Source organism: Talaromyces marneffei, chromosome 7 (assembly GCF_009556855.1).
Source record: "Talaromyces marneffei chromosome 7, complete sequence".
NCBI classification, from domain to species: Eukaryota; Fungi; Ascomycota; class Eurotiomycetes; order Eurotiales; family Trichocomaceae; genus Talaromyces; species Talaromyces marneffei.
Genome location: NC_072354.1, coordinates 459,672 through 482,066, shown reverse-complemented (window position 1 = coordinate 482,066; position 22,395 = coordinate 459,672). Strand labels below are relative to the sequence as shown.

The 22,395-nt window shown below is 47.0% G+C and overlaps 6 protein-coding genes across 6 annotated transcripts; 3 read left to right on the top strand and 3 right to left on the bottom strand.

Moving 5' to 3' along the window:
- Positions 1 to 3,789: 3,789 nt before the first annotated feature.
- EYB26_008822 (uncharacterized protein) lies at positions 3,790 to 5,565 on the top strand (the record flags this gene model as incomplete). Its single annotated transcript, XM_054268073.1, has 1 exon — positions 3,790 to 5,565. The coding sequence occupies one exon, from the start codon at positions 3,790 to 3,792 to the stop codon at positions 5,563 to 5,565; it is 1,776 nt and encodes a 591-aa protein (XP_054124048.1).
- A 2,822-nt stretch (positions 5,566 to 8,387) lies between these two features.
- Positions 8,388 to 9,101, bottom strand: EYB26_008821 (uncharacterized protein; the record flags this gene model as incomplete). The annotated part of the gene is made up of 1 exon (XM_054268072.1): positions 8,388 to 9,101. The coding sequence occupies one exon, from the start codon at positions 9,099 to 9,101 to the stop codon at positions 8,388 to 8,390; it is 714 nt and encodes a 237-aa protein (XP_054124047.1).
- A 679-nt stretch (positions 9,102 to 9,780) lies between these two features.
- Positions 9,781 to 11,796, top strand: EYB26_008820 (uncharacterized protein; the record flags this gene model as incomplete). The annotated part of the gene is made up of 3 exons (XM_054268071.1): positions 9,781 to 10,234; positions 10,372 to 11,193; positions 11,300 to 11,796. 3 exons carry the CDS (start codon positions 9,781 to 9,783, stop codon positions 11,794 to 11,796), a joined length of 1,773 nt encoding a protein of 590 aa, XP_054124046.1.
- A 294-nt stretch (positions 11,797 to 12,090) lies between these two features.
- Positions 12,091 to 14,203, bottom strand: EYB26_008819 (uncharacterized protein; the record flags this gene model as incomplete). Its single annotated transcript, XM_054268070.1, has 2 exons — positions 12,091 to 12,439; positions 12,498 to 14,203. 2 exons carry the CDS (start codon positions 14,201 to 14,203, stop codon positions 12,091 to 12,093), a joined length of 2,055 nt encoding a protein of 684 aa, XP_054124045.1.
- A 769-nt stretch (positions 14,204 to 14,972) lies between these two features.
- Positions 14,973 to 20,249, bottom strand: EYB26_008818 (uncharacterized protein; the record flags this gene model as incomplete). The annotated part of the gene is made up of 7 exons (XM_054268069.1): positions 14,973 to 17,195; positions 17,248 to 17,974; positions 18,043 to 18,337; positions 18,410 to 19,492; positions 19,542 to 19,743; positions 19,796 to 19,846; positions 19,911 to 20,249. The coding sequence occupies 7 exons, from the start codon at positions 20,247 to 20,249 to the stop codon at positions 14,973 to 14,975; spliced, it is 4,920 nt and encodes a 1,639-aa protein (XP_054124044.1).
- Positions 20,250 to 21,332: 1,083 nt separating this feature from the next.
- EYB26_008817 (uncharacterized protein) lies at positions 21,333 to 22,358 on the top strand (the record flags this gene model as incomplete). The annotated part of the gene is made up of 2 exons (XM_054268068.1): positions 21,333 to 21,411; positions 21,472 to 22,358. 2 exons carry the CDS (start codon positions 21,333 to 21,335, stop codon positions 22,356 to 22,358), a joined length of 966 nt encoding a protein of 321 aa, XP_054124043.1.
- Between the last annotated feature and the right edge of the window lie 37 nt (positions 22,359 to 22,395).

The following is a 22,395-nucleotide window of genomic DNA, read 5'->3' as shown; positions in this document are numbered from 1 at the left end:
ATTGGTTGGGTGACTTGGTGGAAGGTGCGCTGTGTGGTGATGTTGAGAGGGCGATGTCGCTGGGCAGTGGAGTCAAGGGGTATAACGCAGCCTTGCCGCCCCGTCGTTTGTCCCCGTCACCCTCACTGTTGATTGTATAAAGCCTCAGATAGTTGCTGTTCAACTTTCTCCAGATGACTATTTCGCCACAGCTTGCTGGGAGTTACTATTAATTCTTGAGTTTATCTGATGCGCTGTCAGCTGCTTAGCTGTCAATCTTGACGCTCAGCCACATATGTGGCGTTGGAACGCCTCAGTGCTCAATGGTCGCTGCTCAACGATGGTATCTTGAGTAGATAGATCAATGTCAAAGAATTGCGGATTAAGTTGCTGCCTACGCCTGCAATTGATCGAACACATCGAATTACAAGCCAACACATCGTTTGTGTGATCCAACACACACTATTCCTAGACTAGGGATTTAGAAGAAGTTTCAACAAGCCTCACTAGGGCACAACCCCACGCCGTCCGAATGCCATGACGGAACTCAGTCTAGGAGCCCATCTAAGAATGCTGGCGATACGAAGGAAAACTAACAACTGATAATCTCTTGCCTGACTATTTCAGGCAGCAAGGCAAGCAACTGTATACTCTCGCTAAATGATGACAGTGAGTCCGCGCGCAAGTAACTGGTTAATCAAGTAACTAACTAGTTAAGTTACGATGCGTTGGCAGTTCTTACCTAATTTAGTCCGCTTAGAAACCCGGTACAGATCCGGAGCACACCATCCTTCGATTCTCGAGAGAGGTGGTATGAATTTTTGAGAAGGGGTCCAGAATGGACATCATGATGCTATAATTCTGCAGTTCGAACGAGTCTACGTAGTGCTGCTTTCTTAAGAATACTGCGTACACATATACATATGTAGCAGGCTATGTACCCGCCCATTCTACTGCTTCCATGACATACATATCATATGCCTAGGGGAGATTTTATCTAACCAATCAGTGTGCTAGAAAGAAGTAAGCCTTCAAGTTTGATAAACCACACGAATATCCGATATGTCAATTCAAGGTTCTCGTAACCTTGAAAGTGGGCTCACTCAATTTTGATAGTTGACAATCCAAACTCATCTACTTACCTCAAATATCGAACAACAGCTAGGCGGGATTCCGCTTGCACTAGAACAATCATTTATTCAACCCTCGCAGCACAACAACCTCAAAAAAGAACATATAATCTTGTTGCTGGGCAGCAACCGGATGATAAATGAGACGGGAAGCTGTTGTATGAATCAAAAGCAAGGGAAGTCCTTTGATGCGATTGTCAATTTCGATGACGTTCTTGTTGTGCAGGAGAAAGGGGGACGACCTCTGTTTGTTTATACACTAGGGGCTCCGAGACGATTGCTCCCAACACAACTGCAGTGGAAGGAAAAGATACCCGCTGTCGGAAAATTAGCGTGGCCCAGAATCAGAAACGTACATATCTAGACGCTCGTATACAAGGGAATCAAGCGCCAAAAGAAAAAAAAATTTGGTTCGAAAGGACCCTGATTTGTTGCGATCTGAGGCATCTCCACTGAACCCCGTCTCAGCCTTGCCGCCCTTGCGTGCCTCAATAAATAGGCAGATAGTTGTCTGGGTATTGGTCTATTGGTCTGTTTCCGCAACGGGGAAGCAGGAAGAATTTTTAGGTGCATCTAAGCATGAGCTTAATGCGCCTCGGAAGTCTGTTATAGGAAGCTCTGTGAAGTATCATCTATGCGATGGAGGAGAGGTTCGATTTGTTCGATGCTGTGGGCCATGGTCTGAAACAGACTGTCTTGGATCCGAACAGAATCTGGGCTATGATCATGAAAAGCTTCTCGATTATTAGACGCAAACCCAACAACCCAACAACCGAACACTTAGATAGTCAGAGATGAAGAGTTGAGGAGACGAAGAGTGGAAGAAAAGATGAAGTTGAAGACGAAAAGAGCGAGTGGCTCGTGCGGACGCTTACACAGATTGGGGAAGAGCGCTAGGGTGGGTCGGTGCCTTCCCCCACTGACAAGCCGGGTAGTGGGCATCGGGATCCAGGTTGCTCCTCCCCGCGGACGACATGTCAGATCTCTGCATCCCTTCCATTCTCTGTAGCAGACGTACTCAGACCATTGGACAGAAATCACAGTTCAGACTGCTTGTCCCCAGCCGCCTCCGAATTACGACAACGCTACATCGATAATGGCCTTCTGAGCCAACCAGATCTGCCCCTGAGTTGATATCCTAGCAAGAGGCCTGTCTCTAGAACGCGGAGCTATCCAGATGGCCGGGGCTATTAGACATACGCTACGCTTTTGCTAGGGCTCTCGGACATGGAGAATGAACATATCAACCTTGGAGACATTCCGGAATGGCGTGCCCGGTTATTGGCGGCTGAGTTGTGGCGATGTCGATGGTGATAGGAAGAGTCACCTTCCTGAGAAGAAATGCCGCTTCCGAATGTATCTGAAACCGCGAAGTGAACACGCTCACAAAGACTCCATCAAGCTCGGCAACTCCGATCAGATTTTTATGCAAAATTCATCCTCTTTATGTGATAGAGTTCTATACAGCGTACGATCATAATATGTAGCAACTGGCTGCCGCAGGCACCCACAGCTCTGGAATGCGGGGATCACACCCTAATGCATAGCAACGAGCTTACCTTGGGAAAATACCTGAAGCTCGTCCCAATGCTACCCTGATGAAACGACACTGTTTACGACGGCTCCCAACAGTATGGGACCCATTCCTTGCTGACGACATAAATTGTATCTTGCAGCAACAGCTACAAAAATAGTCGCCTCGCAGTGTTTCCTTCACGGAGATCCGGAAAGAAAGTCTATTCGGCTTGGGAGACGACCTAGCGTCCTGGGGAGTCTTCAATTGGAGCAGGTCTCTTGGTCAGACCCTAGGCTGCTCTTTGATGGAGTAGAAAATGAACGAACCAGTCCATAGTTTGTCTTCGAGCTAACGCACTTGGAGATTGAGGACGTGCTTAGCTGGGACGTGAAACCGGCCACTTTTACCCAAATCTGATAGAAGACTTAACCATCTCAAACGCGCCTCTATCTTAGTCGCGTTGTTGCAAAACTCTTTGACTACGGTCTAAATCAAGCAACATCCCGAGAAAAGCTGAGGCGTGGAATGTCTGCTGCACTGCGTAGTACGGATTCCAAATCATCATCGGCTCATGGCACTACTATTTAGTATTGTGTATTGCATCTTTGTGTAATGGGGACGAGTTCAAGCCTTTGGGGGTTGGAAAGATCTCCACGCTGTACTATATTGCGAACTGGCTTTGTGCACTCCGAAAGAGAAGTTTGCTGGACCTGCATCACCCAATGTTGCCGAATCGGGACCCGATGTCTCCCTTGCTAATGGGCTAGGGCTTGGCGAAGATCAGTTCGATCGAATCTGTACAATGGTGAATCCACCTTACCGGAACCCCATCCCTGCGCCAGACATATGCAAGGCTGGATAGGCCACAGATGTCCGTGCGGATGCACGGTTCACTGTATGTTTACAAGGCTTTGCATCGGCATGCAGATGTTTAATGTCAGCCACCTTTGAAATGGCTAAATCTTTGTTTGCGTTGCCTCTCTCTCCTTGTGGAGTGTATAAACAGATCGCCCTTGCCCTTGAATACTTTCGAACAATCTGGTTTTATCTTCTCAGATTATAGACGCTGTTGACATAATCCCAGTAGAGGTACTGCTGTTCTGTCACTTCGTGCCTGAATTTGCTATTCTTTTCAAGATATCAATCATCTGAACCATCTAGCCCATGGCTGGCGACCGTGCCGAGGTTCCATACCATCTGGACGTCTCTGGGAACCAATACACAGGCAATGCTCTGAAACAACTACGACTCAGTGTAGAGAGATTTGTGCCACCAAAGACGGTAACTGTGGTTGAGGATCCAAACCTTGACCCTTTCTATCTGGAGCGAGCATTAGAAGCTCCGAAGCAGTGGGATGGTTCTATTGATGACGAGTCGGAAGTTGATCTGGACGACCTCGAGAATGAGTATTTTATGTCTTACATGACTGAGGAGACACAATCACCACCATTGAATCAACCTAATCCTGTTCAGTCCCACGCCATTCACTACCAGGAATCACAAGATTCAAAGCCTGTTTGTCCAACGACACCTGATTGGCAACGAACACATCATCATCACACCCCAAGCTCTTGTAGTTCCATACAAACTGATGCTACGGGTGTCACTCCGGACCTAACACCAAGCAGCTCATTCTCTTCAACATATTCCGACTCTGATTACACCGAAGGAAAGAAACCAACGCATCAAGAGTTTTTGCATAGCCATCGCGCTTTCCGCGATCGATCCCAAAACACGGCGCAATTTTATCTGCCAGCCGCAACTCCTGACAACCAGTCAAGGGCGTGCACGCGGCCGAATACTCCTGTGGAGCGATCCGCGGTTGCAGCTCTTGCTGAATACCATAACACGTCCTCTGAAACACTCACCATGGTTCCCAAGGAGCCTGCAGTAGCTGCAGCATCTTCCCTACGCTCCAAGCCATTGCCTAGCTTGCCACCTATTTTGAAAAATGTCGGACCTGCCCCTCTCGCTAAAAAGGCCCAAAACAGCGGATCGAGAAGCCAGATTGATCCATCGCTTATCTCACCGCCGAGTCTGGTGAACCCTGTTACAAAGGAACCCCACATGACTCCATTTAACCATGCTCTTTTCATTCCTGCCCATGGTTGTCCCAGTCCGCTTCCGAACCCCACGCCCATATCTCCACTCATTGCACGACAAAGCACCAATGCATCTATTAAGGGGCGACCCTCAACTTCTACATCAGTAGCTTACGGAGAACAGTCGGTCTGGGAATCGGACTCGGAATCAGGGTCGATTAGTGGTAAATCACAATCCCGGCGGGGACCCATCGACACGCTTCGGAAGGTCCGAAGTCGAGTGCAGCTGCGTCGCATTGCCAAATCGGATGCGAAGTTGCACGCGGACATCAATAATAATCCGAACGGAACTACTATTACGACTACAATTAATAGTATCGGTGGCACAATCACAACCACCCGTACCACTACAGCTAATGCTGGCAGCCATGGGGCATTGTGGGCAACATCCCCGGTAGACGCGGGCCAGACCGATCCCATAAGCCGCCCGGACAATCTAACCCAACTCGACAACCGCGCGGCCGGTAGTGTCACCTCCATACCCGACGATTTGCTGCCGCCACCTCCACCCCTGAAGCAGACATTACGCTTGGTGGCCCCATCCACCACGTCACTCCCACAGTCATCTCGACACAGCAGCGAGAAATTATCCGGAGATATTGATTCTTCGACAGCTGCCGCTATCCAAGCCCAATCCCGTCGACGACAGCGGTCTAATGCCACGGATGAGTATTTGCCATTTCCCAAAACCGAGGCAATGCATCATCACTATTACTGCAATAGCCACACCTTGCCATCATCGGAAACTGTATCGTCCAACACCGCTTCAATAGAACAGCCAACTGTGTTCAAGAGAATATGGGGGTCACTGCGATCCTTGGATTGTCGCAGTGGTTAATCATATTCTTCATTTTGATGTTTGCTGTGCTTATTCCGTCTACTTGATGATCAATGTGTCATGTTTCTGTCATACGCTTGTGAACGTCTTACGCTCTTCATGCTCACGGATTTTCCTTATGATTCTATGGTCATGACTATGACTTTTTCTTACTATGCTGTTATTAGTAGTAACTCGCGCTGTCCTCGACTTGTTTCTGTTTTTGGATGTACACGAACAATCCGCCCGCCTTCTAGGCTGTTACTCACCCTTTTCCATCGTCATCTCTCTCCTATTGATCACTTATGTTCCGTCACAACATACATCCGTACCCAGCAAAGGTGCGGACAAGGCGCAAGCCCCAAAAATCACGATTGGCGTCTTTTCTCTGCTTGTTTTATTTCCTACCTGGAGTTGTTGTGGTTGGTTGGTTCTCACTTGAAGAAAAGTTCATTCACGAACACTACTGGATTACGATTGGCTTGGTCGGAGGAAGAATTGGTTAATACAAAACCGTATATTACGCCCCCCCCCCTGTTATCTCATGCATGTACCTTAGCTAGAAGCAATATCTTGGAACATGGGTCATTCTATAGTTTAGTTACGATAGTTAGTTCTACAACAAGAAGCTTCTGAACTTCTTGAATTATCGTTACAAGGAAATTCAATACTATTGAACTTTTTGAATCTATCATGTAACTTTTTCAGGGGAGGGTTTTTAATTAGACTGCAGAGATTTAATTCCATTGGCATTGCAACTGAGACATTGATAGTAAGCCCTGGAAGTTAATCTATACCCCTGTTCCTAGATTTTTTCAATCAAGTTTGCTCCCTGGTCGATACTCAGCTCTCGAATCCCTGACGAATCTATACCTTGTATCCATGCAAGACTGACTCGCCCACACCCTCGAAATGTATCTAGATGAGTCCTATTTATCCACCGTTCATGGCATCGTCGCACAATCCGTGTAGATTTAAGGCAAACCGCATTTCAATCGAACTCTCTTGCCACACTTGATAGTTGAGTTGTACCCGAAGAAGAACTGTAGGTTCTCAACGTGGTCTGTATGTACAGCCTCAATCTAATCCTGGGACTAGCCCTCCAGATTGGTGCCTAGGTGATGAGACTGCACACAGGTTACCAGGAAAGGTTACAGGGTTACACGATAGGGAGGGCAGGATGTATCACCGCCGACCCAAGACCTATACGCACGAAATAGTAGTACTTGCAGGATATCGGCTACATACATAGTGATCGATTTGGATGATAAAAGTCATCCCTGGGACATACATACTGCAAACCGCAGGAACAGTGAAAACGGATTTCTGCATTGGAGTGATTGGGGGTGATCAAGTTCATTTAACCAACCCTGGAAAGCAAGGCGAGGTCGAGTTTAGAACTGATATTTCCAGGGCAAGGATGGATTGATAGACCCTTGTTCTCTCGTTCTAGGCAGACCGACAGGCATCGTTTAGTTATGTACGTATCCCTGAAATCGGGGAGTGGTGGGCGGATGGGAAGGTAATGCCCCTGAACAAGCATCCTTGGCTTGAAGTTTTGGGACAGATACGTGTTCTCAATTCATTGTCCCATATGGGAATTTCCATCTTCTCAAAGTTCCATGCAACAAGAGAGGGGTTCGGACTTTTTCTTACTTTCATTATGTCTATGTCATGGATATACCTTGTTAGACGAAATCCCTACAAAGTATGGCAATGGACCAACTAGAAACCCTAATACCCGAAAAACATGAAAAAAGACGGCCAATAAACCCTTGTACGGATGGTTCCATCAAATAGGACCCCTACGGAATAACATGATTCAATTCTTCAGGCATACGACAATATAGGATCCATCCTACTACCGGTATACGTAAAATCAAGGGAACACAAACACCCGGACCCGAGAAACCCCTTGACCAACCTATCCCTTTGCTTGAGTTGATGGCTGGGAACGACTATCTTCAAGTCCACTCAAAAGCTTACACAGAGCATAGATCAAAAAGGGTATCCGCTCCCTTGGGACAATCAATCATTACCAAGCCATTCTATCTCCATGACACGCACTTGAGAAAAGGATAGAGGAAAAACTTAAAGGAAGAAAAAAAAAAAAAAAGTTCAATGCATATAATAATTATTCAATCAGATCCCAAGTACTCAATTTACTGGTTGCACAGGATTGCATGTACGTATGAGTATGTACTATGTAGGCAAGTACCTGCTTGCTTATACCTATGTATGCATATGCTATGTACGTACTCATATAGTCGGGTACGTACTACCGTGCCCAACGTAAGTAGGAACTGCATGAACTTGATACTGTGGAATGTGATGAGAAAATGCATGAATTTTTTTCTCTCTCTCTACATTTTCGGGTTTAGTTTCTGGGTTGAGGATGACTTTATTAGCATGGGGAATGGGGGGTTTCTTGCTGCTTTACCCGTGGTTGTGGTAATGGTGCTATGCATTGTCTGTAGGTACATTATCCAAGTGTTTGGTTCGGCATGCTGTGTGAGGTGATGTTGTTAGGATTTTTGCTCTTCTCCTGTTGTTGAGGTTTTCGGTCCAACTTCTTTCTTTGGCGGTATGAGCCCTAACCAGGGGTTCGGGTTCGTCAAGCCTTGGGATAGTTACACCTTGGTAGTCTGAGTACTTCTTCAAGTCTCGTGTTTCAGTGCCTTGTCCATCTTTGCGGGGAACTCCTAGTGCGTGTGATGCCTTTAGACTTCAAACCAAGATCTCGGCGCAATGTGTTGCGTTCCGTGAGGACTGTCCTGGCCATTCGGGAAAGTCCTCTTCAGAGAAGATGATAATGATTTCTGAAAAGACTAGACATGGTCACATCATCTCTTCTCGACAGTCAGATCTTCCATACTTTCAACCGCTTCCATACCCTCCTCCCATTTCGTAACATCGACTAGCTTCTCCCATTTGGCAACCACAGGTTCTGCTTTCTCGCGTAACCGATTTTCTGGCTTTGATTCTTCAGTGAATTCCTCTGCTGTCCTTTGGTCTGGGCCGTCTCTGTCTCCTGCTTGCAACCCGCCGAACAGTGCCTCAACATCCAAGTCTTTCAGAGCATTTTTGTACAAGCCCTTCAATCTCTCAATCTTCTGTCTTTGCTCTTTTGCCGCACCCTCGTCCTTTTCTTCCTCTACTTGTTTATTCCCGACAGAACGTTTCTTCACAGGCCCCGTCTTCGACGACGTTGATTCCAAGCCACCCACTAACCCTTCTAAAATACCTAATATCGTACCCACTCGAAGCCCGAATTGCGCGCCAACGGGATATCCAGCGTCAAAACCTCGTTGGACATGCTCTGATTTCGAGGCAGTGATTCCATCCCTGTATCCAGCTGTAACGTGTTGGCGGCGAAGGAATGGGAGATCGGAGGGTTCTGCCGTTGACCGTGTAGACGGTATAATATCGTCGTTGTTATGTATTTCGCGATTTTCGTGATTATGACCATCCGGCGACGAATCGAATATATCGTCGAGCGAGTTGTTGTTATTGTAGTTGTAGCTGTTGTCGTCCGCTTCACTCAGTGTTGATGTCATCGTTGTCGTCGGAGATGATGCAACGGATTTTGCGTCTCTATTTATAGGAATGGAACGCGTAGAACTTGACGGTGAGGCAGGCATTGATCTAGCTGTTCCCCAGACTGAGTGGGTTGAATGAACGAGTGAAGCTTGATGTCGTGGGTTGATTGTAGGAATGTTGGTTGATGATAAATTATTTTGGGACAAGGCGGGGTGGGTGTTGCTCCACATCCACATCACAACCCTAGGTAACCCTAGGTATACGGTGTGGGCCTGAGGCACCGCGCCTTCTCTATTAGAAACCTCTCTCTCTTCTTCCTTCAGGATTAATTGTCTGACATGGACACTGATTTAGCTCGCAACCAGCCACCCCGGTCCAAATGGCCAGTCATGGGAACTTTGCTCTAGCGCTTAGCTTTTTAGAGCGTGACACGGCTGGACATAGGGTTCCCATAGGCGCCCCCAATTAAGATGATTATACATAAATTAAATAAGTTACGGGCTGAACGGGGAATAAGCTTCCTGACGGTCAGATCCTAATATCAATTGGCTCTAAGATTTCGGGGCCATTAACTAAGTGACAAGGCAATTAAAACCCATTGATGTCTCATTATCAGATACGCGTCCTGGTTCTTGAAATCCACGATTTTTGGAGTTCGAGCTTCTTAATCCTCCATAGTATTCTGGGGCTTTCGAGATGCAATCTTCTTCGCAAGAGCTCGAACAACTCAGAGCGTCGTCTCTGGATCACCACCAATCACTTCTTCCCAAAACCGAAGACTTATCCTCAGCGCCATCCCACGTGGCTTCGAATTCACCCGTTGATCACGAGACAACACCCTACAGACCGTCGTCACCAGGATGGAGCCTGATCTCGTGGAAGTTCGAAATCCTTAGCTGGATTGGCAGTCTCTGCTTCTTTATCGCTATTCTTGTCGTTCTGAATGTACTCAATGGCCGCCCGCTTCCCGATTTACAGTATGGCATCACACCCAATGCAATCATCGGCTTGTTGGCTACCTTTGGGCAGGCACTCCTGCTAATGCCAGTGAGCTCTGCACTTGGGCAGATGAAATGGCTTCAAGCGCTTGAGAAGCGGCCGATGGATAATTTTGAGACTCTTGATAAGGCTAGTCGAGGGCCACTGGGAAGTACAAAACTTATTGTGGGTCGAAAGTCTGGGTAGGCTTCATAATCCCTTGAAGGCCCTCTCATCATCAGCCTCCACAAAAGGATTCACATCATGATACACGTCGCTTCGCAAGATCCTCATACTGACTGAAATCAGACCTGTCGCATCATTTGGGGCTTTCATCACAATCGTTGCGCTGGGAATCAGCACATTTACTCAACAGTCTTTGGACGTATACTACAATTTATCTGCACACTGATGCGGCTTATGTGCCGATAGCACAGTTCATGAATGGAACTGGCTGGGCACCGATTGGAGATATAGGTGTAATTGAAGACGGAGTCGACACTGAATTGCTGAACGCGCCCTATCTTGCATTTTTCAATCCTCTACACACAAACTTTACAGCAGCTTCCATAGCACGCTGTGGAAGTAATAACTGTACCTGGGACTCGTATCAGACGTTAGGTCTTCGCAGCACTTGCCACGATTTATCGTCCAGTCTCAACATGACCAAAGTATACATGGCCCCTTACGATGGCGACCCATTTACCTACAACACGGACCACTACACTCTTCCAAACGGATTTGGCTTAACAGGAGCTCAACCAGGACCATTGGAAAATCAAGTATTTTACAACATCTTGAACGGGATGGTGAATGTGACTACAAGTTTCAGCGCCACGAGTCTTAGTACCGTCTCTCCGGTTTGGGGATCTATTGCCTTTCCTCACAATGGATCAGCCTTAATGAGTGTATTTGTAGTTGGCCCATCTCCTGGAACCATCCCAATACAGCCAGATATGAACTACTCCAAACCCATGAACGGATCTATGTTCGCTCCGCCTGTTGCTTTCGAGTGCCTCCTGCAATTCTGCGTTCGCAACATGCGCGCCGAAGTCATGAACGGGACAATATATGAGACCGAGCTTTTCACGTGGACCAACCAAACCATACCAGAATTTGATCCAACCTACGGTCACACAGACATAATTTTTCAATCACACGACTCCTCAACGCCCTTCGTTGTGAAGAGTTTAGCAGTAGGGGGGGGGGGTACGCGACTGGTTAAGAAATCTCCTAGTAGGCAACGTGACCCTGCACCCCTATACCAACGCCCCCGAAGGCTGGAGACTCGACACGGTATCGGGCTACTCCTCAACCCTGATGCAACGATTGTACAAGGCAATGAATGGCTCCGCCACAGGATTTCCAGATATGATGGACAATCTAGTCAACAGCATATCCCTCAATATGCGACAAATATCTTACCAACCTCCCCCGGTCCGCGGCCTAGCGTTTACAGCTACCAGCCACGCCGTGGTAACATGGGAATGGCTCATACTCCCATTCTTTGAGCTGGCTGGTAGCCTTGTCTTTCTAATAATAGTCATCATACAAAAGAGACAAGGAGGCCTGCCCGTGCCATGGACAAACAGTACGTTGGCGTATTTCTTCCATGGACTTGATGAGAGACCCGTCCGTGGTGTTGTGCACCAAAGTGAGGAGAAGATGGCCGAAGAACTGGAGGTGAGGTTTGAGCGGGATGACGATGGGGGGCATTTGGTTATTGTCAAGTGATTTTGTTCTTTCTTGAGTTTCTTGCTTCGCGAGCCTTAGGGTTACACATCTTTTGAGGACCGAAAAGTTTGTCGGTATGATACACGTGCATGAGATACCCTTTGCTTCACGCGCACTTTTGTCGTTCTTATTTTCTTACTTGGAAACAAATGTGATCTCAAGAAGAACATCTTGTATGTATACTATTATATTCTTGTACAGTGCAAAATATGTGCGGCCTACGTTGAAAAAATAGCGTATACCCGCACGAATATCTGGATAAACAACATATCCCAATTCCGGTCCTAAGATAAATTACCTATCATTCCCGGAACCATTCACAACCCTCCAAGCACGTAATGGCAAAGCCTGCAATTTAAGTGCCGTCGGTCGTATATAGATGTAAAACGTGACAGCGCCGATAATCACACAGAGCAAGTTCGTGATGTAATACCCGTCCTGCTCGACTACGCATTGCCCACCGCCGGCTTGACACCGGCTCTTGTCTGCTTCGAGGGCGCAGGAGAATGCTGAGGTGATGAGGTCGCCTTTCAAGGTTGATGGGTCGGGGGTTGTGGTTGGTGGTACGCAGGTGGCTGAGGTGAACATGTCGACCATTTTGAGAATGAAGAATTTGGGGAATGTTCCTCCGAGGTTGGAGACACTATTGAAACAGTGAGTAAGGATTTCTGAGAAGGACTTGATTAGGGGAGGAGACGTACGTTGCTAGCAAGGTCATATAAGTCCCACCAATGGCCGGATCGGATATACGTGCATGGAACGCGGATACCGCGACAAACATGACGGTATTCATAAACGTCGACAGGATGTGTTCAGCTATGACAACTAGTATATACCAGAACGGCACAGCTGATGCAGCGGGATATATCATGACGGTAAGCTGAGCGAATATCGCGGCAGCGAGGCGGCCAACAAAAGCCCAGCACCATAATCGCATTGGTGTGTATTCGGTTGACCATTGACCCGCATAGTAACCCAGAGCAATCTCGAATGGGAAGTCAATTAGCACGACAAGGGCCATGTTATCTTGTCCAAAGCCCTTGTCGATGAGCTTGAGACTGGTAACAGCCTCGTTTGCTTGAAAGCCAATCTTGGCAATTAAATGGAGAACGATGATCATTTGGATGTTTTTGAGTTTCAGTACACTCCACATGCTGCGATACACATCCATGATGCCGTCTTTGTCCTTGGTACGTTCTTCCTTTTTCAAGAAGAACAGTAAGAAGGTTACAACAATGTATGACCATCCGGCAAATGCCATATATCCACTAAGTGATAGGAGACCATTCTTTGGATCGGCGTTGGCTGCGGATCGGAACCATCGGTTGGCGAAGTCGGGAGAGTTGAGAGCAAGAAATACAGTATAAGAAAGGAAATGACCAGCAGTAAGACCCACGGTCTGAGCCGTAGAGGCGTATGAAATGTTTTGGGGAGAAATGAGTGTAAGTGCCCAGCCGTCAACCGCGATATCTTGTGTTGCGCATAAGAAAACAAGAAAAAACCACCATTTAGTAAAAGTCCACACATTGGAGTCGCTCTCACCGGCCGAGTTCAACATCGCCTCGACGCGGCCAGCTAGATAAAGCATCGCGAGACCGGAAAGTAGTTGAACAGGAGTGATCCAGCTCTTGCGTCGACCGAGCCGTCTGCTCCAGACTGCATCCACAATGGGACTCCAGAACAATTTCAGGGAATACGGGTACGACGCCAGAGAGAAGACACCGATTTGGCCGTAGGAGATATGTGGTTTGAGAAGGAATGGAACCGATCCCATCGCTAAGCCCATGGGAATGCCCTGCAAGAAGTATAATAGCACCAGCAGCAAGAAATTCCTCCGGTCCTGTTCCGGTAGCGCAAAGAAACTCGTATTCTGCAGTCTCGGAGTACCAGGCATTGCCGGCGGTGTGTCATCTAACGTGAAGCCCTCCCGAGCCATGACCCTGCTGGCGTGTTGCGCAGAGGAAGGAGAATCAACGGAGGGATCTTTCCTCCGCATTTCTAGACGGGAATTCATATCGCCGTCCGCGTGGCCGTTCTGGCCCGTTTCTATTGTCAGGCTCGAAGCTGGCCCCCGTTTAGATGATTTCTCAACAGTCCTGCGCTTCATCTGTTTTCGGCGTGACAATTCAGAGCTTCCTTCCAGCAGTCCGGCGTTTTCGCGTTCGTCAGCGTCGCTTGTGGAGAGATCGGAGAGATTGGAGTCTTCGTCGCGTATGTCGAGTACAGTGTGTCTGGTAGGTAGGTCTTGTAGTTCGTATTCGGTCGAATGCCTTTTGTTGTGGGGGTATGACGAAGATTCTGCAGTGTTATTGAAAGAGTGCGATACTACGTCTTCGTTTGATGATGAAGAATGTTGATTATTTTCAGCGAGTGTGGTAGGGTCGGGAGGAGAAGTTGTGGAATGCATCCATGTGGCGAGGAGAGGTCCTGTGAGGCAAGCTGGCCTCTCCAGGAAAGAAGGGAAGCACGAAGAAGGATATCACAGTGGTGCCTACCTAAGGTTATTCCTTTGACTATGATTGGGCCACACTGCTAGAGCTTCCGCGGCGCCCGCTTTATCTGAACTGTGCACAACCAGACAGCTATCTCCCCCTATGAATAACTGAGAGATGGCATGAACAATGGTCCAAACAAGAGTCTGTATATTAGAACTCAAGTTGGTGTTTGAGAGAGAAGGTGCCACAATCGAGAATCGCGGGACAATCACGCAACCAAGTCCGCCCCTTGTCTGTTTACTCTCCCCAGCCCAACCGCTCGCCAAGATCGACCCCTGTACAGTCACGTGCGCGCAAATGGTAGCCCTGAAAGTAGCCCTTAAAGATGGACATTTTACTTATTAGTCCGAGAATTTGGTATATTGTGGCGATATCTATTATGTCTATTGTTGAGGGATCTGATTTAATGGAAACCAGGTATATGATCCCCTTGCAACTGGCTGCCTCTACACCTGCTCGTCGAGAGGAATTATTGGACACCTTTCCCGAATAGGAAATATGTCTACAGAGCACCAGGTCATACATGGAAACCAGACCATACGAAGTACTTCAATCTACGGAATCAGTGATATCAAAAGCGTACCGGGACTTCTAGATAGTCGCAAAGGGGTCTCAATTTGAGCTGACAAAACGATATATAGTTAACTAGTTAGTTAGTTAGTTACAAGGGTATAGCTTTAATTACATAAGCGCAGCACCAGAGTGATTAGGAACCTCCTCCTCATTCATCCTCCTCTTCCATCGAGATTTCACAGACAATAGCCAGTCCTTCCAAAGCTTTTCTTTCTTTCCTATCCTAATAACACCATCTTTCACTCCCATCCATTGATCAATAGGCATAGGGATGAACCTATGTCGAGCCCAGCAGGATTTGTACCAAAACCCTTCCTCGAAGTTGTCGTAAAACTTGATTTGTATCTGGTAGCAGGGCTCACAGTATTGCACATCGTCGCAGTCGAGGCAATAGTACATCTTGTCGCTCTTCGGGCCGAAGCTTTTGACTTCTATTGGAGGATTCATGCATTGTCCTACACAGCCAACTGCATACTCGGTATCCATGATGTCTTGATACACGGATACGTCTACAGGAGCGTCTGCAGGTTCCGGCAGTGGTTCTGCGGTAACCGTTACCTGGTCTTCACCATTCACATCTGTATAGGTCGATGCATCTATTTGGGCGGACTCGACCGTTGCAGTTCCTGGCACAGCATGGCCATCTTCACTAGGAACAGGTGACGGTAGAGTTTCTGCCGCCGGTTCATCGGATGCTTCTTTTGTCTGCAATACCTCACTCGCGTTGCTATTCGTTGTTTGTTCGCTGGTGGAGGTCGATATATCAGCAACTTCGACTATCTGAGTTGAAGTGGCGTTGTCTTTGTCGTCCGACTTCCCAGGAGGTAGTGAAGGAACTGGTTCCATAGATCCGTTGACAGTTTCTTCCAATGCTTTAGACTCTATCTCTGACTCCCCCAACCCGATCGGACTTTGAGGTGTTGGTGATTGTTGCACATCCTGTTGCTGCAAACTCTGGGTAGGTTGTACCTCGTTGGTCGATTCTAAAGTCTGCTCTGTAACAATAGGATCTAGTCTCATACTATAGGAATCGTCGTAACCCATATTCACATAAGAAAACTGTAGAGACAACGCAATCCCTGCGTCAATCTCGAGATTCGCAAACATGAGTATTTTGGCCAAAAGTCGAAAGGCTGCCGAGTCATTGGCGCCAATGGAGTCCTCCAAGTCCGCAATGCAGAGGGTGAAAGCGCGCTCGGCGTATTGCCTGGCTTTCAACTTGCCATCAAAATTGGTCCACATTTCTGCTAGTACGAGAAGGGCCTTTGCTATAGTGAGAGGTTCGACTATTTGCATGTTTTCATATCGGTCGATGGTCTTTTCAACCTGTGTAATGATCTGCTGCTTGACATCCTTGGATTCAGTCACTATGAAATTTTCGTAGTGAATGTCAATCATTTCAGGAAAGATACGATCGACAAGCCACAAGCTCATGCGATTTTCCACAAGGCGTGTAATTAACTTCTCAATCTCATTCTCGGCCATTTTTGTCGCACGTGCGTCGCGTCTGTAAACCACTGCCAATTCAGCCTGCGTTGCTACTGAGTGACCAATGTCCCGCGCTTGCCAGTATTCAACGGCCTCTTCAAAAATCTGAATTGCAAAATCAACTCGTCGAGTTTCGACTGCCGCTCTTCTCAAAGAGTCTTTCTTATCCGTGAAATTAGCCGATCGATGCCAGAGCCATTCGGATCTGATTCTGGGCCGTTGGCGACGCACTGCTTGAATCACTTTTGTCCACTCCTCTTTCTTGGTATGAATGTTGACAATGGTTTTCAAGAATTCCAATATTTCATCAGTATACTCTAACTCCTCGCTCAAGGCCTCTTCGCAGGTTGCGATAGCCTCAGCATCTGAACCCAGCTCCGTCAACGCTTCGGATTTGAGAAGGAAGGCCTTGATACATCGTTCATTCCGAAGCTCTGATCCAAGAGCTCCCTTCTCTTCGTTCCGTTCAATAAGGGCCTTGTCGGCAAAGCTCACAACATTCCTCCATTTTGCGTTCAGTTCTTCTTCGCCTTCGTCTGTGGTTGAAGTTAGAAATGATGCTCGGTGGTACTCTGCCATTCCCAAGTAAGAATAGAATTTCTCAGGACCTAGAGTTGTTCTTTCCGTCAAATTAGTTTGATACAATTCGACATAGAGTTCTCTAATTTCGTCAGTGAGTTCAGTTTGAAGAACTAAAGCTGTCGCAATTCGACATCGAGCGATCTCCACTGGATTTTTATAGACTTCATTCTTCCCATACTCAATAAGTGCTTTAGCTCTGGTGGCAGTCACCGCAGGGAAATAAGCGCGCGGATCGGGGTAGTCGGGATCTAATTTTCCAGTCTCCTTGAAGTCAGTACCTAACGTAGATGCATCCCAGGAGGCTTTCACATACCAACCACAAAGCCCGGCAGATAAAGTTGTAGGAAATCTTGGCCTCTCCGTATGTCATTCTTTCCGTCCACCTGACAAGATGACCACGAGCCAGGTGTTCTAGCACAGATCGCGTATCTTTGAGCAATTTCTCAATTCCTTCTTGTGCTCTAGTCGACATCTTCTCTTCGTTATGGAAGCTCATCTTCCTAGCCCACGCCAATAGTAAATTCAGGTGGCGGAAACCTCGTTCTTCGTAAGGTAAATTAGATATGGCATAGATGCCAAAGTCAACGTCGTGCAAATCACTTCTCCGACTTTGAATCTCTTCAAAAACGCGAGACACGTCGTTGTCGTTATATAATATCCGCATTAAGGCCTCAACAACCTGAGCTCCTTGTTGGGGGGTAGTATTTTTAACATGAATGTCCTCGAGGTGATCCAGTAGCCAGTCCGCTGCGTACTCTTGAAGACTATCGCGATTCGGTGCCCCTTGCGGTAACTGATCGCAAAGGATTCCTACAAGTTTCAAAAAGATGTCGACCTTTGCCTTGACTGGATCTCGAATCATGTTGTTGCTTGATTGCTCCAAATAATCCCTGAAAGCCGGTTGGCGGAACCTGACTTGCTTCTGTTTGTTCTTGTCGCGCCTTTTTTGAGCTTCAATTGCATCATTCTCTGTCTCGGGTTTAGGTGAAGTGTCTATCTCTGGTGAACTTGTCGTGCGATAGTTGTCCGTATAAAGCAGACTGTCCCATGCATTGTCAGCGGCACTATCAATAATATCGAGTTAAACACCTCTAGCGCTTCACCATACCTTGATAGTCTCCCCTCAATCTCGGCAGCAACATCGAAACTACTGATAGTTGTTTCTTGTTCAAGAAGTTGCTCAAGCTCGAACACTTTGAAGGGCTCCTTAGCAAATGTGCATAGAGCAAATATCTTCTCGACAATCTCGCGGTCTCGTGGGCTTCTTTTTGAGCAAACTGTATCAATCATTGCAGTATACAGACCGTGTTGACCTTTCACATGATCAATTTTTATCAATGCTGATGCATCTCCGTCGCATTGTTCGAGCATTGTCAGTGTAAGATCTACTGACGACATAACTCCTAATACGGTGTCAGTTTGCGGGTGAGGAGCCAAAAGAGAAGGATGGAAATTGATCATAGCTTTTAACTTACTTTCGGGGCTGTCTAGAAGCTTGCTTTTTATGATCTCCTTTGTAGAATCTTTGAAGCTTTTCAACATCTCCGACTGGTTAAAATGCGAGTCAATGAGCTTTGCAAAATCACTGCTTGACCGCGTTTTCTCGAACAAATCGATCTTCGGACAATCCGTATACTGGGCGATTGGGCCATAGATATCTTCATCTGGAGGTCCTGTCATAAGAATGCGGATACCATCTTTGTCTGAATTTAATGTCTGGAAAAGGCTCAACATTGCTTGACGATCAGGTCCATCCATCAATTCCACACCATCAAGAATAATGTAGAGAATACGGGATGTATCTGGAGTCTTCTCGAACTTCTTGACCAAAAGCTTTTCCCACATGAAGTCAAGCTTCTTTTTGCTGTCTTCCTCCTTTGCAATCTTGGATGCGGCAAGGTCTTTTGCAATTGAGTCGCCTAGCTTGCCATCGTTATCCGCGATTTGCACCAAAATATAGGCCAACACATTTCGGAATGATTGTGAGTCGCGCCTTCCAGGCTCAAAAGGAAAGTATGTAACTAGTGTCGTTTGTCGGGGATTATTCTTGCCTCCCTCCAATCGATTCTTCTTGGCTTGTTCTTGAATCGACATAAAACAGCGATAGGAAAAGAACGTCTTTCCAGTCCCGGTGGCACCGGAAACATAGATAACCGGGGTCTTGTGTCCGCTCACCCAAGATTTGTACACCGGCTCATTTTCAATCCAAGAAAATGTGCCAGTGACAAGGTGCGCTTTCAAGAATTCCATATGGATCTGAATTGCAACTATGACATCAGGATCCAGATCCTTGTTATCCTTCAGCGTCTTCGTAATCTTCTCCAGGGAAGTAGTCCTGCCCCAAAGGGCTTGCAAATCAGATGGCTTGATCCTTTCATGCTGTAATAAGTCGAGCAAGTTGGCTGGAAGATCCTCAATTTTGCTATCCATAGCTTTCACAACGTCAAGGATTTGGAATGGTATGGTAGCGCGAAACACCATTATCGTCATTTTTACCTTTTCGCAGCGAGCCATGATTTTCTTGTTTCTACCATGTAAAAGAGCATTAAGATAAAGCCCTGTTCGATCTTTAGATGCTAAGTAAATTGGGGGGTATCGAACACATACGTTTTCTCCGATACTCAACGAACATCTTCCCACTGAATAGACAGAAGTCAAGCATAGAAATGAATATATCCATCAGTTTGTTGAGGAAATTTGATTCACGAAACTCTCGCTTTTTGAGATCCCCAATATCAAGGAGCGCATCGTGAAGCTCGACGAACGTTGATTCAATCAGGTCAAAGTCTTCAGTCACGTTTTTCGCGGCCTATGAGGTGTATCAGCAGGAGTTTGCTCATCCAGCACGGGGGAAGACTTACCTGGATCATATACAAGACCGAACCCGCTACAATTTGGGCGGGCGCTGCATACTACGAAGAAATGACCAATTAGTGAGGATAAGGTGGTAACAAGAAGTAGCAATAATCGCCTTACAGTTCCAGATACATGATCTTTGAAGAACGTTACACCTGAATAAGTCCAGTCCAAACATCCAGATACAGCCTTAATCACCTTGGTTTTACGTTCATCGGGATGCCGTGACTTTTCGAATAATTCAGACGCCTTCTGGAGACGCTGGTCCGGTTGTTGGAGCGCATCAGAGTCGCTTTCTGAAATGGCTGGGAGGCTGACACCATTTTCTTTCTGTATTCTCGTCACAGCTTCTTTCCATAAATCGTCAAGACTTTTAGCGTCTTTCTGATCTGGAGAGGTCTCAGAGTTTTGGATTGGAATTGGTGGTGTCTGTTTTGCGACATTTCGTTTGTCGCTCATGTTTCCGAAATTGCAAGTAGTCTTCCAGATATAGTTTTTAGGGCTTCCGAAATCTTGAATTAGGACGCATAGGTCAGAAGCAAGAGAGCGAGTAGCAGACCTGATCTTCCGTAGAACGCCGGGAGGCTTTAGTTATGTTATTAAATGTAATCACACCTGTTAGTTATGAAATGCCGAGAGCTTAAGCCCTGTCCCCAAATCAGCGTGCGGCTGAGCGGGGTTATATTGGTGCAAATTAAGTGCATGAGAGCTCATCGAGATTGGCTGGAAGGGGTTGGTCAAGGCTGACCAGACCAACACGAACACCCATGTATGTACGTACTCCTTTCCCGCTGTGGTTAGGCGTTGGGCCTGATAGAAGCTCCGCTTATTAAACTATTGTACTCCGTACATTCCTCAGCTCAGGACTCAGGACATCGCATAACATGCAGTACACGGACTCGCGGAGCTATGACATTGAGCCCCAGCGCAGTCGCTTGTATCGCCATCGTGAATATAACCTGTGACACAGTGACTGCTGTGCTAGAAATGGCGATACACATCGCTGGTATTTTAGTAGTGTTGCCAGCTGGCCATTGCACCTCGATCGATGAACTCTCAAAAGATTACACATGAACCGGCGGAGATGCTCTATCTTCAGCAAGATTGAGGGCGATCCTTAGACTGTCAATTTGATAAGACTGAAGTCGGGTTGTTTGTTGGTCGTCAGCCATGCATGTCAGGTTATCATTCCAAGCCTCTAGCCCCTGACTAACGATGCCGCAGCTCCCAGCCTGTAGTTTGGCGCGATTGGGGCGGGCAAGGATCAATAAATGGGGGAAAGAGAAGCGCAAAGACAGATAGATCACAAGCAGGCATCGTAGAACGAGATGAACTCGAATTTAACTATCCAGTTTGAACGTCCAGGAGGCTTAGATATGTAGTTAAAGGGAGGGAGGAACCACCGCAGTCATGTCAGGGGCAGTTTCATCACGTGATTGCGGAACAACATAGATCGGAAATGCTCCGCGTCCAAACATAAAGAGTAAACAAACAAGCAACCAATACAACTAAACGACAAAATCAACGACGACATACATCACAATGGATACCGAGACAATCACCAATATCGACAACACTCTGGAGGCAATGGATTCTGAGATTGCCAAGATCCGCGAAACGAGTATGTCATCGCGAACCTCCCAGATGAGAGTGGTCAACTAATCAATTGTCGATTTCACAGTCAAAAACTTCCAAAACAAACGACGCCTACTATCCGCTAGCTTGCTCTCATCAGATTACGTTCGTCGAGAAATCGAAGAAACCAACAACAGATCCGGAAGCGGCGGGGCAAGAAAAGTCGCGCGAATGGAAGTTACAACCTTGCTGAGAGATGCCCGCAAACACCGCGATACGAATTACTATCGTCTAGCATTTTCGACGACGCTATTCCCATGGAAAGACCCGAATCCGTACAATGAATCGCCGAATCTTTTGGGTTTGAGGATTGACGTATGCGAGCGCAATGGCACATTCGCGAAACCATATTATGTACTCTTACAGAGGGAGAACGAATCGCCAACACTACCACTGAGGAAACAGTCAGCATTGTCATTTTCGATATACCGACATACTATTCCGCCATGCATCCCAATGGAGAAATTAGCGCATCGATATCTCCCACAGTTCAGACCCTCTAGGAGGCAAGGCGCGGCCGAAGATGAAATAGAGGCATTGAAGACCAAGACGAAGACGAGGAAACAAGATCTAAATGCGTTTGTGCGACATTTGCGGAAAGAGTTAGCTGCGTGGTATGCGCGACGCGATTCCATTTCGTGGCTTGAGGAACAATTGGACCTTACGGATGTGACTGATGAGCACGGAACAAGGGGACAGAAGACAAACCCGGCGCAACTTGTGTCACTTGCTGCTACATCTCTCGAATCTCGATATGTGAGGATAGAGTGGTCGGATGGCAGAGTTGGCCGATTCAAAATCTCCAATTCAGGGCTTGTGGAGCGTGCTGTCGTCATCGGAGAAAAAGGTCGAGATAAACGAACAGAATTGATTTTAATGGGAGGTGATAGAGGAGTTGAGTCGCTGGTTGATCGATTATCGAGTGCCCAATGAGATTAACGTTCGTCGTGCAAAGAAAGTATATGACATT